Consider the following 14,097-nt stretch of genomic DNA (forward strand, 5'->3'; position numbering starts at 1 on the left):
AAGCAGAAAATAAATCTACCATATGACCTAGAAATCCCACTCTTGGGAATTTACCCAAACCAAATGAAATCAGCATTATTAAAGAGTTCTCTGTACCCCATGTTTATTGCAGCTCAATTCACAATAGCTAATATATGAAATCAATCTATATGCCCATCAACCAATAACTGGATAAATAAAACGTGGTATATATAAACTATGGAATAATACTGAACTGTAAAAAAAGAATGAAATCTTGTCTTTTGCAACAAAATAGATGCAACTGGAAACCATTATATTTAGTGAAAAAAGCAAGTCACAAAAAGACATTATGTTTTCCCTGATCTGTGGTAACTAATAGAGTACAAAAAATGTAATGTATAATTATTTGCATTGCAATCTGCATAAAATTATTCTTGTGCACAAACTGTTGAGAGAAAATGGCTTCAAGTCTAAATTAACTTAAATATTATCTTGTAATCACAAAAAAGAAAATAAAAACAATGTGTACCATAAAAATGCAATTTTGTTCAAATCAGTTTTCAAAGAAATAGAAATTTTTGATAAAATATTAAATTAACTGATTTTTATAGTCAATGAGATAATGTTCACTTTTGTAGCCTATGCACATCTCTATATTTCTTAAGTTTTATGCAAAAAAAAAACTGTGTTACTTTTAGAATCTAGAAGGAACACACAAATTCTGATTGAAAGAAAAAAATTTGTCAATTGGAAAATAAATGTCCAAGAAAAAAAGTCGTTTGGCACAAGTGCTCACATTCTATTTAAATTTCAGGTTCCTCTTAAACATTGTCTTTTTATCTTTGTTAGTACAAAAATATTCAGCAAATTTCCCATCAACTAAATAGAACTATATATACTTCAATGTAAAGTATAATTGGTAAACGCAGGTGATTGATAAAGTTGACATGCATCATCAGTTTAATTTATATACATGATATCAATGTCTGTACAGAAAACGCAAATATTTAATGAGTTAACTGTTGCCTAGTTTAATTCAGCCTCCATTACTAAAAACCACAATATCAAGACTGCCTCCATGATTGCTGGCTGTGAAGAACATAAACAAGTGCCCCAAACCTATGTAACTCTTCAAAAGAATTATAGCTCCTTTCCCCGGAAATGAGAGGATTCTATTATTTCAGGTCACCAATAGGATTTAGGAAACAAGCAGCAAAAATACTCCACAGCACTTTTACAGTAGAGTGTTTGAGAACGCCCAGGCTGAGGACACACAGAGCACAGTCCAAATTCCAGCCAAGGGCCAGGCACTGTGGCACTGCTGGTTAAACTGCCACCTGCAATGCTAGTATCCCATATGGACACTGGTTCCAGTCCCAGCTGTTCCACTTCTGATCCGGCTCCCTGCTAATGCACCTGGGAAAGTAGCAGGAGGTGTCTCAAATGCTTGGGCCCCTGCACACAAATGAGAGACCCAAAAGTAGTTCCTAGCTCCTAGCTTTGGTCTGGCCCAGCCCTGGCCATTGCAGCCATTTGGGCATTGAACAGCAGATGGAAGATCTTTTTCTCTCTGCCTCTCCTTCTCTTTCTCTTTAACTGTGCCTTTCAAATAAATAAATAAATCTTTAAAAAAAATATATAGCCGAACCACATCCCCATCTCTCTGTCTCCCCAGGTCTCTGTATCCTCCAGTAAAATGGGAGTGACAGACCACATCTCCCAGAATGGTAACAAGGATTGATTAAGAAAACAAGGTAAGTGCTGAGCAGCTAGCCATAGTAGCTGGTATGAGTTAGCTGCTCTTGTGAGTTTTACACAACTGTGGGTCAACTTAACCACACAGAAAACCAACCACCATGAAATTAATAAGTGCCTTGCAAATTGGCAACAAAGCTGCATACACTTCTGAATGCAAAGAATCTATTTTTTGTTACCATTCAAATTCACAATAATCCTATTCTGGAGGAGTAATGGAAAAGTAATGTTTATTTTGGCTTGATAGATTATCTTGAATCTTTTAAACTGTTTACAGATAAAAAAAAAAAATGAAACCAGTGTTTAGAGAAACTCCCTTCACAGTCACACACACTTTCTCTAACAAGGTATTATGCTAAATCCTGTGTGCCTATGCAATTTACCAAATTTGAGTTCTTCTTTTGATGACAACTTCATGGGGAGTGGTGCCAGCTGGTTCTGTGTCCCACGGCTCCCTAGTTGTCCTTCTTTTCCAGAACCAAAGGAAAAGACCTTTCCCAAGCCAAGGACGTAGGCGAGTGTGTGCCACCTGTGAAACACAAGCACATATAGCCAATTACTAATCTTCCGTAGTGAGAATATTTAGCAATATAGGTCAGATTGCCCAATAAGAATGAAGCTTGTTACCCAACTCTCACCCACAGGCTCACCACCATCTGGAAAACCAAGAAACTACTATGTGGCTGAGAAGACTTTAGAGCCACCCCAAGTCTACTGCAGTCCCCAGTGTCATACCTTAGCAAACGCTATCCCATCTGCAGAGAACAAACACTTCCCCTCTCCTCCTACTCCTTTTTCAAGCCTTGACTTGAGTCACCTCCTTAGCAACCATTCCTGAACCCCTACCCGTCTCCCCCAACCTTGAAGACTGAATTAGCCACTGACCTCCTCTGAACTCCCCTTCTATTTCCTGAAGCCCTTCACTGCACTCACTTCCTCTCTCCCCTTACACTGGTGTGCAGTGAGGAAAGTGGCCTTGCACAAACAGAAGCTGGCCTTTGACCCCAGGAACTGAAAGGTAAACTCTAAACCTCCAGAATTTCCCAAGTGGCAGAGGAGTCCTTGTTTTTCATGATGGGACCCTGAGAGCACACCTGGTTGTGACTCACAGAGAGCTCCTTGGGCTTATGGTGTAAGTCCTACTATAGGGGGGAGAGGATAGAGACGCAGCATGATTACATGAGCAATGATTCAATCAGTCGTGCTTACACAAAGAAACCCCAGTAGAAACTTCAGACTTCGGTGTTGCTGGCTGGCAATACTGTGAGTATTGCTATTTATCAGGACAGAAGATGCTAATGCCATCCAGCTGCTCCAAAGGGAGCTGACAACAGGAAACTCAATTTCAACCTTTCCTGATCTCTGTCTTACATATTTCCTCCTTTGGCACTAATTTATATGCTTTTCCTGCAGTAAGTGTGACTGTGAGTGTAACAGTTTTCAGAAGGTTCTGTGAGTCTTCCCAGTGAGCTCTCTGATGTTAGCAGGGCACCTCAGCTCCTTCACTTGGAACACATGCCACTCAAAGGAACGTACGCCAGGAAGACACCACAGTGGTGAGAACATCTCTCCAGCTGTGAGATATCAAATGAGGTCTCAATATTGAAGAGATAATATTCTTTGGTTAAGAGAATCATATTCTAGTAATTTGATCTATCTTAATATCAACCACTTATACAATGTGACTCCAAATCATAAAGAAATGTCCATAAACCAAAAATATGTACACTATTTTTTGGAGTAAAAGTTTCAAGAAACTTACAAATGAACCTAATATTCAGATAAAGTCAGAATTTGCTTATGTTTACCAAGGGAAAAATTGTCCAAAAGAAGAGTAAGTGAAAATATTTCTTAACTTCACTAAGTCCCAATATCCAAAGGCAAGAATGGGACTGATGGATCTGAGACCAAAGAAAACTATCAGACCAAGAAATCTGAGCAAGAATTTTCGCCTTCATTAAAAAAAAAAATCTGTGGAAACTCAAACTCCTCAGAACTATTCTACTTAAACCACCACTGATTGTCTTACATGTCTCTGTGACCAGAGCAGACCACTCTGAAATAATTATGGCAACTAGGAAGTATGTTGGCCTCAAGCAGCTCTGACAAAGGGTGATTACATAAGTAAGTTTTTGTGATCAGTGCTTATTCTTCCCTCAAAAATAATAGTCATTCATTTTTCCTTAAAGATGAATGTGCATCTGAATTGTTACACAGATATTCAATGCACATGCAACAGAAAGTCAACTGCATTTGATTACGTAAAACAAAAACAAAAAACTCAGGGGTGGGTGTTTACCCTAGTGGTTACGACACTAGTTAAGATACAGGCAACCTAAACCAGAGGACCTCAGTCAGCAGGAATCCAATCACTTGAGCTATGACCACTGCCTTGCAGGTTCTACATTAGCAGGAAGCTGAAATCAGGAGCTGCAGCCATATTAGAGAGCCTGCGCTGGATACCTGGCTCCAGCTGCCCAAGTGTTAGACCTGAACTGTGTTCCCAGCTCCTGAGTTCAGCTCTGGCCCAGTCCCAGCATTGTGGGCATTTGGGGAATAAAGTAAAACAACAGATGGAAGCTCTCTCTGTTTCTTTCTCTACCTTTCAAATAAAAAATTTAAAAATTTAAATATATTTTCTTAAAAATCAAAGAAATGGGATGGTTTGTGGGTGGGAGGGTGCTTATGGGAGGGAAAATCACTATAATCCAAAAATTGTACTTTCGAAATTTATCTTTATTTAATAAAAGGTTTCTTAAAAATCAAAGAAAACAATGTATATACAAGATTTATTGTGATTATCTAGTAATATAAATTCAGCATTTTCACCTATTTGAACAGGTTTGATACTTTTATCTCAAAGAAACTGAGGAAAACTTTATTAACTAAGTATATTGCAGTGATTTTATGCATTTCCCTTAGGCCTTGACAACTTACCTTCCGCATGCTATCTGGGTCACTCTATTCGCTACAAGCGCAGTCACCAAACGGGGCTTTAGCTCATTCCGCTTTGATTTGTGACCAAGTTGCCCATATTTTCCAGCACCAAAAGTAAACAGCTGCCCATCCTAAGGAAAGGGAACTTCATATCAGATGCTAGAGAAGTACAATCCTGATGCTTTGCATGAGCGAAGAATCAATCCAAGCAGCGTCAAAGGGAAGCTCCCAAGTTACCGGGAACAGCCCTATTGGTGGGAAGTGATGGCTGACTTCCCTGGGAAGTACTAACTGCCCATACTGAGTGTTCTGGCACAAGCAGGGTCACGAAGAGACCAGGGCACACCCACCTGTGTGAGCAGGGCAGTGTGGGAGCCACCGCAAGCCACAAACTCAACCTTCTGATTGTCCAGTGCTTCGATAAGGCAAGGAGAGTCTTTATCTACACAAGGGAAAGAGCAGCTGCAGTGACCAGAGAAACGCTGAACCCACCCTGGAGCTACCGCACCTGCTTCCTCTAAGTGACTGTAGCATCGACAGTTCCATCTCATTCAGAGAGAAAAAGCCCAGTGTGGGCTTATTCAGGCCCAGGTGCTAGGCCAAAAGGTGGGGTTGGGGCAGAGACCAAAAGGGTGTCATGAGGGGTACACCCTGTGAAAAGGCCAAGCTGTATCTCAGTGCCCTGTCTTTTCTTTCTATCCCAGCCTGATTTATGGCTATTTTTAATTTCATGTGGAGTGACTACTCATAAACATGGCGTTCCTTTCCTTTCAAATCCTCTACCATGGTATCCTTGCCTCGTACCTCTTTTTTCCTTTACAATTTTTCAGTCAAAGCCCTTTCATTCTTTTTTTTCTCCCCTGAGTATTTTTCTAGCATGGAGTCACTGTATAGTTAGTATGGGTCCGTGTCAAGGAGGCACGTGGAGTTGGACCAATGACCCAGAGGGACACAGAATGAGCTCCCACAGCTGGGGAAAGGAGCAGAGTGCACTGCACTTGTGAACCCTAGGATACTGTCTGGGGCCGTGAGAAACCTTACCATCTGCTCTGAGGAGGTAGAGTTCAGTAATGGGAACCACCCGTCTTTTGTGTGTATGTTACAGATATAACTAAGACCTAATGGGGGCCGGCACTGTGGTGTAGCAGGTTAAGCCTCTGCCTGTGGCACTAGCATCCCATATTGGCACTGGTTCGAGATCTGGCTGCTCTACTTCCAATCCAGCTCCCTGCTAACGCACCTGGGAAAGCAGCAACAGATGATCTAAGTCCTTGGGACCCCACACCGGAGTGGAAGACCCAAAAGAAGCTCCTGGCTTCTGCCTGGCCCTGTCCTAACCCCAGCTGCTGTGGCCATTTAAGGAGGGAACCAGAGGATGGAAGATGTCCTTCTGTGTCTCTGCTCCTAACTCTGCCCTTCAAATATATAAATAAATCAACACCTTATAGAATGGGATCAGGACATGTAAGCTTTCTAAATAAGAATGGTTTTTATATCTTTTTGGAATAGCAGAATTACATTAATATGCTTTAAGTGCAAAGGCACTTTGGAGGTCATCTCATCCAAACTTAACCATGTCACAGAAAAACAAACTAAGGTACTGAGAAAAGTTAAGTGACTAGCAAGGGTCTGCAGTTACTAAACTGCAAAGTGGGAAACAGGGGCCAGGTTAAGCTGCTCCTTGTGACTCTGGCATCCCACATCAGAGCCCTGGTTCAAGTAACAGCTGCTCCACTTCAGATCCAGCTCCCTGCTAGTATGCCCAAGAACACAATGTATAATAGTCCAGTGCTTGGGCCCCTGCTGGGAAACCCAGATGGAGATCCTTGCTCCTGGCTTTAGCCTGGCCCAGACCTGGCCCAGACCTGGCTGGGGAGTGAACCAGGAGATGGAAGCCTTCACTCGCTTTCACTCTCTCTCTCTCCCTCCCCACCCCCCAGTTACTTTTTCAAATAAATAAATCTTACCAAAAAAAAAAAAAAAAAAGAAATTAAGAAAAAGAAAAAAGAAAGTGAGTATCAAGAATCCAGGCACTGTGACCCTCAGGCAAAATGCTTTCCCACCTCCCACACAGCCTTGAAACAGGTCTCCCTCATACTAACAACGTCCATATTGCCCATGTCTCCCAGACTGACTCTGCCCTCAGGACACAGAAATTATCAGGAAGAACAGTGCCATCAATACATATATGTGTGTGTGCATATGTATATGTGTGTGTGTGTGTGTGAGTATATTTGCTGATAAATCAAACTTGAAAACATGTTCCATACTCTCGGTGTGGCCCAGGCCTAGTTGTCCCAAATCATTTTTTCCCCAGGAGTAAACGTTTCCAGACATGGATAAGGTCATGCTGTGGGCTTCTCCTGCAGAGATCTGAACCAGGGGGACTCCTGCGAGGTGCTCCACAATCTGTGGTATGGGGACGGAGGGACACATCACTCCAATTCCGAGCTGGCCATGCGAGTTCTGTCCCCAGGCAAAAAGCTCGCCACCTTAACAAAAACAAAGAGAATGCTGTCTTATTCAATGTAAAAGGCAGCAGACATTACCCCAGGCTTGAAGTATGCTCTACAAAGTATAATACCAATCTCTTATATTCATGTTGACAGGATTCTCAGATCCCATTTGTCTGGCTCAGAAAAAACTACAAGAATCTGTGCTATAGCAATAATAGTTACATTTTCTAATCTTTCACCTCAAAAAGTAGAATGAAGCTACTTGAACATTTCAGAGTCAAGAAATTCTTAATTTGTAAAACCCACTGTATGGGGCTATGAAAAACAGAAACCTCTGAGAAAACAAAACCTAGAACTACTGTTTTCTTCTCTCCCTTTCTTGTACCTGAAGATTCCAAATGTTCAAACACCTTAAGTGACAGCTGTTGTGATACAGCAGATTAAGCCGCTGCTTGGGACACCTACATCCCATACTTTGAGTGTGAGCTGGAGTCCTGGCTGCTCCATTTCGGATCCAGCTTCCTGCTAATGTACCAGGGAAGCAACAGCTGATGGCTCAAGTACTTGGGCTCTTTCCTCCCACGTAGGAGACCTGGTTAGAGTTCCACCCTCCTGGCTTTGGCCTGATCCAGCCTTGGACTGGATTGTATTTTTATTGCCATTTGTGCAATAAACCAGCAGACAGATCTCTCTCTCTCTCTTTTTCTCTCTACCTTTCAAGAATATGAACATAAACATTCAAAAACATTCACTTGAAATTATCACGCAGCATCTTGGGAGAGTCAGCTGTTTATTTAATTATATATATGAGCATATTTTTTATTTACTGGAGTTGACAGTGTTTCATGGACTCTGGAAAACATCAGAGAAATAGCTCTTACTGAGCCCCTCGTCGCAAGAGACGGCAGGATCTAATGGCAGGCAGCAGCTGTCCTTGCAACAGAATGAGCATGCGCTACCAGCGAAGAGGAAGCTGACGGTGAACATGACCAGCTCCACTTCATTCTTTCCTGGGCTGTGCTCCACTGGTGATGAACCCTGGACACCCCTACCCCGGGTGTGCACACACGCGCACACGCATAACACGACACTCCAGGCTGCCTGAAGGTGAGATGCATTTGTTTCATCTTCATAACCAGAACTTGCCCCTCAACATGAAGGAACTGTTCACGAATGGACAAAACCAACTGACCTTTTTTTTTTTTTTTCCCAGTACAAGTTCATACTCTTAAACTTCAACAGAGCCTTCAGTGCATGTCAAATACCTGCTTATTTCCTTAAATGTCAGCCTCCATTCAGTTTGCAGCTATGTCTACATCTGTCCTAAGAATTTTTTAAAACACACTTGACCCTGCATTTCCCTCTATTATTTCCACGCCTCACTTATTCCTGTAGAAAATAATCCATATTCACTGCTTACAGTTCCTACGATCGTGATGCCTGATAGGAGACAGGAAATAATGAAGGGCTTGAGGAGGAAAATCCTGGAATTAAAACGGTTAAACACAGGCCATGCCTTAGGCGCAGCAGTTCAGATGCCCTTAACATGCTGCTTAGGATCCCATATTGGAGAGCCTGGGTTTGAGCCCTGCTGTGCCTCTAACTCCAGCTTCCTGCTAAATGCACACCCTGGGAGGCAGCAGTGATGGCTCCACCCCATGGAGGATCTAGATTGAATTCTGCAACCCAGCCACTACAGGAGAATCGGGGGATCCTGAGCTACTGCCATGGGAGCTAGAAGAATGCTAGGACAAGGGAAGAAGGTGCTGGGAAAGGATTGGTGTAGGCCTGGACCAAACTGGAAGGAGAATTTTCAGCAAAATCTCACTATCTCCTACTTGAAAAATAAAAACATAGAACTAGGAACTATAGAAACCTAAAGATTTTATAGATCCAAAAACTCTCTCTCCTTTTGTATCACCTATAAGAACAGTACTCTGACCATACCAGATTCAACACAGTATTTCTGTCTGGTTACCAAGTAAAGTACATACATTTCTACTGTTCCACATGTACAAATGTTTACTTCTTCTATAAGACAGTTAATATACCACCAAAGTACCTTTTGACAGTGCGAGAGAATGATAATCTCCACATGTGATCTGAATTATAGTTTTTTCTTGTAAAATGCTTTGAAACCTGATAAAAGAAAATATATTTTATCTCAATCACAGTAGTGAAAGTTACAACATGGGTGTTAGAATTATTAACTGCATTCAAGTAGGAGAGAAGCTCAAAAGAAAGCTTCAAACATATAGCTTAACATTCAGTGCACCTAAAATTATAAAAAAACCGTATGTTTTAATTAGAAGTTTTGGAAAATAATGAACATTATATAATTGCAATAAAATGTCTCTGAAATACCCTTATGCAAATAATTTTATGATGCAGGAATAAATAAAACATTAAAATAAGTTCTAGGGGCCAGCACTGTGGCACAGAGGGTTAAAGTCCTGGCCTGCAGTGGCGGCATCCCATGTGGGCATCGGTTCAAGTCCTGGTTGCTCCATTTCCTATCCAGCTCCCTGCTAATGTGTCTGGGAAAGCAGCAGAGGATGGCCCAAGTCCTTGGGCCCCTACACCCATGTGGGAGACCTGGAAGAGGCTCCTGGTTTCGGATCTGCTCAGCTCTGGCCATTGTGGCCATTTGGGGAGTGAACCAGCAGATGGTAGACCTCTCTGTCTCTACTTATCTCTGTAACTCTTTCAAATAAATCTTTAAATAAAATATACTCTACAAAGAAAAAAGTCATACAAATCATTCTATGATAATACATTTTTTCTAGGCTGAACATTTTTATTTTTGGAAATATAGCCTTTAGGATCACTGTGAGGATCAAATAAGTTAATGAATGTTCAAGTCTAATTTGTGGCTAGGAGGACCAATCAATGATCTTTCAAATGCCAAAATAACACAAGATACGTGCCCTAGGAGACCTTATGATTTGAGGCATACTGATGGACTTCACCAGTCAGTTGAGAATTCAGCATTTACCAAAGATGTTAATTGTACTATATAAACCAGGAGACAAGAATCATATATAGCACTGTTTTCCTACAAAAATCACTACTACTCTTTGAGTGAAATCAAAGCCATTTTTAATGAGAAAAAAACAACCCCTTACTTTGCATGTTCCATGCTATAGTTGTATTCAAATGGTTTTCCATCTGAGGATAGAACCAGCACGTGCTCCGCACCTTGGCCCATGGAATGGATCTTCATTTTTTTTCCTAACTTAATGCACTCTGTGGAGCAAATCAAACCAGGAACCATTATTACTTTAATTATCATCTGCTTTTGTTATAATACATTTTGTTATAATACATTTAAAACACCAGATAAGAACTTCAAGTACACAACCTTTAACTTAACATGAACTTTTAAGAAATTCAAGTACATGAAACAAATTGGGAATGACAATTGTTTTGCCAATAGATTTTCTTTTTTAATTTGGGAAGGCACTGATTCATACTTTGATTTAAATGGAACAGTCTCTTGAAATGACCAAATAAACACTTGCTTTTTGATTTCTGTTTTGTAAGCTGAGACAGAGAAACTAAATTTGAGTGACAGTAAGACCTTAAGCGGTCAGTAAGACTTTAAGACAACACAATTCATTTCAAAATATACTGCATGTATCTGAGAATTCTCTCAAAAAGCAAATTCTCTCCAAAAGCAAAACAATAATAAATACTTTCCAACTGCTTCCTAAGAAGCCAAAGGCTAAATTCCTAACAGGAAAGACTGTGTTTGGGGCACTACTTTTAAAGGGGATGCTGCTGGGGCTGGCACTGTGGCATAGTAGGCTAAGCCTCTGCCTTTGTCACCGGCATCCCACATGGGAGCCAGTTTGCATCCCAGCTGCTCCTCTTCCAGTCCAGCTCTCTGCTATGGCCTGGGAAAGCAGTGGAGGATGGCTCAAGAACTTGGGCCCCTGCACCAGCAATGGGAGACCCAAAAGAAGCTCCTGGCTCCCAGCTTCAGATCCATCCAGCTCCGGCCCTTGTGGTCATCTGGAGAGTAAAACAGCAGATGAAAGACCTCTCTCTCTCTCTCTCTGTAACTCTGTAACTCTGCCTTTCAAATAAAATCTTAAAAATAAATAAATGAAGAGAATGCTGCTGCAAGAATTTTTGTTGGCATTAGTGCCTTTTAACCCTTTCTACAAGCTGAGAAGTGGAACCAGAACAGCTTGGTAATGATGAATGGCCACACTAATGTTTGTTGAAACAGCATTTCATACCAGTGGAAAAGAGGGGCAGTCAAGAAATGATGCTGGGACACCTAGCTAGCCATTTGGGAAAACAATTCTAAATCCACTCCTCTTCATAAATCAAAATAAGTTCCAAATATGCCCAAAATTTTAACTTGAAAAATAAAACCTTAAAGTTACTACAGGATGGAAGATCTCTCTCTGCCTCTCCTCTAATTCTGCCTTTCAAGTCAATTAATCTTAAAAAAAAAAAAAAAGACGCTAAAACTTAAAAGGTAAGTGCATTTTTAAAAAATCGTGGAGTGTGGATAGTTTTTGAACGTAAGCAAAAAAAACAAAAAAACAAAAAAAACAAAAAACCAAGACTCTTTAAAATACAAATTTGATAGCCTCTAAAAATAAGTTTAAATTGGGCACAGCAAAAAATTACACCCACGAACGGCCAAGTTGAGAAAAACACTACAACATATAGGACAGGCAAGAGCAATTCTTCAATACTGAAACACCTCTTTCAAACAAAAAGATTTTTTGTTGTTTTGTTTTTTACGAAGCCACGCAAAGACAACAGGTAGTTTACCACACACAGAGACCAAAAAAAAGGTCTAAATAACCACCAGGAAAGCGCAAGGATCGCTGACTTCGCTCAAGTTCACGGCAAACGGTGAAAAGCCGTTTTCCTCACCGCACATTTTAGACGTGAGGGCGCGGCCCCGCACCCCTTCCCCGCTCTGGAGAAGCCGCGCCACAGAACCTGCCCGACTCCGGAGGTTCGGCTCACCGCGGCGGGGAAGGGACGCCCCACAAAGAATCGGGGGGACCACCCCTGGGAGCAGAGGCCGCGGTGGGGAGGAGGCTGCCGCTCCGCTCGCTCCGCAGACCGCACGGTTCTGTCAGGCGCCGGCACCGCGGCCGCGGGAAACCCCCAGAGCCCGGCGCGCGTCTGCGGCCCCCGCACCGTCCCCCTTCCCGCGTGGCCCAGCGCTCAGGCCCCCGCGCAGAGACGCGTGGCCCCGGCCGCCCAGCCCGCGGCGGGACGGCGAGCGGCGCTGCCCCGGCCCCACTCACTCGGCTTCCTGGCGCCGTCGCTCTGGGCCGGCAGCGGGTGGACCTCGACGCCGGCCCCGCCGCGCTCCAGCACCGCCAGGCGCCCCTCGGTGCAGCAGATCTGGCGCGTCGCCTCGAACCTCCGGAGCAGCGCGCTGCGGAGCCCCGCAGCGCCGGGGAACAGCCAGAGCGGCGCGCCCGGCTGCTCTCTGGAGCGGGACGCGGCGGGGCCGGCCGGCACGGGCCGGGACCCCGGGGCCGCCCGGGGCGGTGGACGCGCGCGGCCCCGCGACCTCCTCGGAGGCTTGCGCTCCATCGCCGCGGTGCGCAGACTACCACACGGCGTCCGAAGCCCTCAAGCGTTGCCCCGTGGCGTCGAGGAACCGCAGCCTGCGCTACTCCGCCCCTGCCCGCCGCGTGCCGTTTGGGGGCGGGGCCGGCAGGGCCGAGAGGAAAACGAAACCGATTTTTTTAAGAGCGTCGAATCGTCTCGGAAAAGGAAAGGGAAACTGAAATGAAGCGAGGGCGGCCTTGGAGGCGGCCCAGGAAAACAGGTGGCTGCCAGCTGACCTGGCGACCGGGCAGGACGGCGACGGCGGCCCCGGGCGCCGCTGGCTGTCGAGGAATCCCCGCGCCTCCGCTGGGGGGCGCCCGCACGCACGCCGACTGGGCGGGATTTCTGAGGGATCCGGCGCCCGGCTGGGGACTTGGACTCTGAAGTGGGCTGGGCGTCGCGCCGCGGAGAAAGCGACGACACGACGCCCCGGGGTCCCTCGGCGCACGTGGGTGCCCGGGGAACAGTGCTTTCCAGAGGTTGGCCTTTTTCCGGAATTCCATGCAAATCGAAGCGTGCCTCCGTGCTGTTTTGCTTCCCCCTCGCGTTTCGTCTGCAGGCCCCTGCTCGTGACTGCTGCGTGGGGTTCCATTGTGTGCGTGAACCACAGCGTATTCACCCATTCACCCGTTCTCCGCGTGTCAGCCCCTTCCGGCCGCGGAGAGCGGAGCCGCTGTGAATATTGATGCACTTGTCCCTGGATAGACAAGTGGTTTGTTTTTTTTTTTTTTTTTCTTTTCTTTCTCTCTCTCTCTCTTTTTTTTTTTTTTTTTTTTTTTTTTTGCGGGGGGTGAGGGTGGGGGCGCATGGCCATAAGTGGAATTGCCGGGTCGTGTGGGAAGTGAAATGTATCGCCAGACTTTTCCAAAGCGCTGTGCCCGGTTACCTTCTCTCCGGGAAATCGGGAGAGTTTCTGTCCCTCACTGTATTTTTGCCCATGGTGGCTATTGCCAGGCTTTTTTCGTCTTAGCAGTTGCAGTAGTGTCCTTTTGATTTTAATTTGCAGTCGTGTAATGACGAATGCTGTTGAGCGTCTTTTCTCATGTGCGAACTTGCCATATCTGCTCTTGGGTGAAGTGTGCGGCGTCTTCTGCCCATTTATGAACTTGATGGCTTGACATCATCTAAGCATTCTTTACGTGTTGTTTTACACCATGTCCTTTATTAGATGTCTTTTTAAAATTATTTATTTATTTATTTAAATCAGAGTTGGGGTAGGGAGGTGGAGAAAGAGAGAATCTTCCATCCTCTGATTACCCCCCTAGATGGCCACAACAGCCAGTGCTGGACCAGGTGGAAGCCAGAAGCCAGGAGCTTTTTCCGGGGCTCCCACTTGGGTGCAGGGGCCCAAGCACTTAGGCCATTTTGAGCTGCTTTTCCAGGTATGTTAGCAGGG

General features: G+C 44.3%; 1 protein-coding gene across 1 annotated transcript in view; it reads right to left on the bottom strand.

Moving 5' to 3' along the window:
* HERC5 (HECT and RLD domain containing E3 ubiquitin protein ligase 5) overlaps positions 1–12,683 on the bottom strand; it is a 66,890-nt gene extending 54,207 nt beyond the window's left edge. Inside the window, exons 1-7 of the mRNA XM_062198913.1 lie at positions 12,389–12,683; positions 10,235–10,355; positions 9,172–9,248; positions 6,924–7,145; positions 5,004–5,095; positions 4,654–4,784; positions 2,100–2,245 (exon numbers count right to left, since the gene is read on the bottom strand). Of these exons, the coding sequence (XP_062054897.1) occupies positions 2,100–2,245; positions 4,654–4,784; positions 5,004–5,095; positions 6,924–7,145; positions 9,172–9,248; positions 10,235–10,355; positions 12,389–12,683 (1,084 nt within the window). The remainder of the gene's footprint in view (positions 1–2,099; positions 2,246–4,653; positions 4,785–5,003; positions 5,096–6,923; positions 7,146–9,171; positions 9,249–10,234; positions 10,356–12,388) is intronic.
* Between the last annotated feature and the right edge of the window lie 1,414 nt (positions 12,684–14,097).

This window comes from Lepus europaeus, chromosome 8, assembly GCF_033115175.1.
Source record: "Lepus europaeus isolate LE1 chromosome 8, mLepTim1.pri, whole genome shotgun sequence".
Classification (NCBI taxonomy): Eukaryota; Metazoa; Chordata; class Mammalia; order Lagomorpha; family Leporidae; genus Lepus; species Lepus europaeus.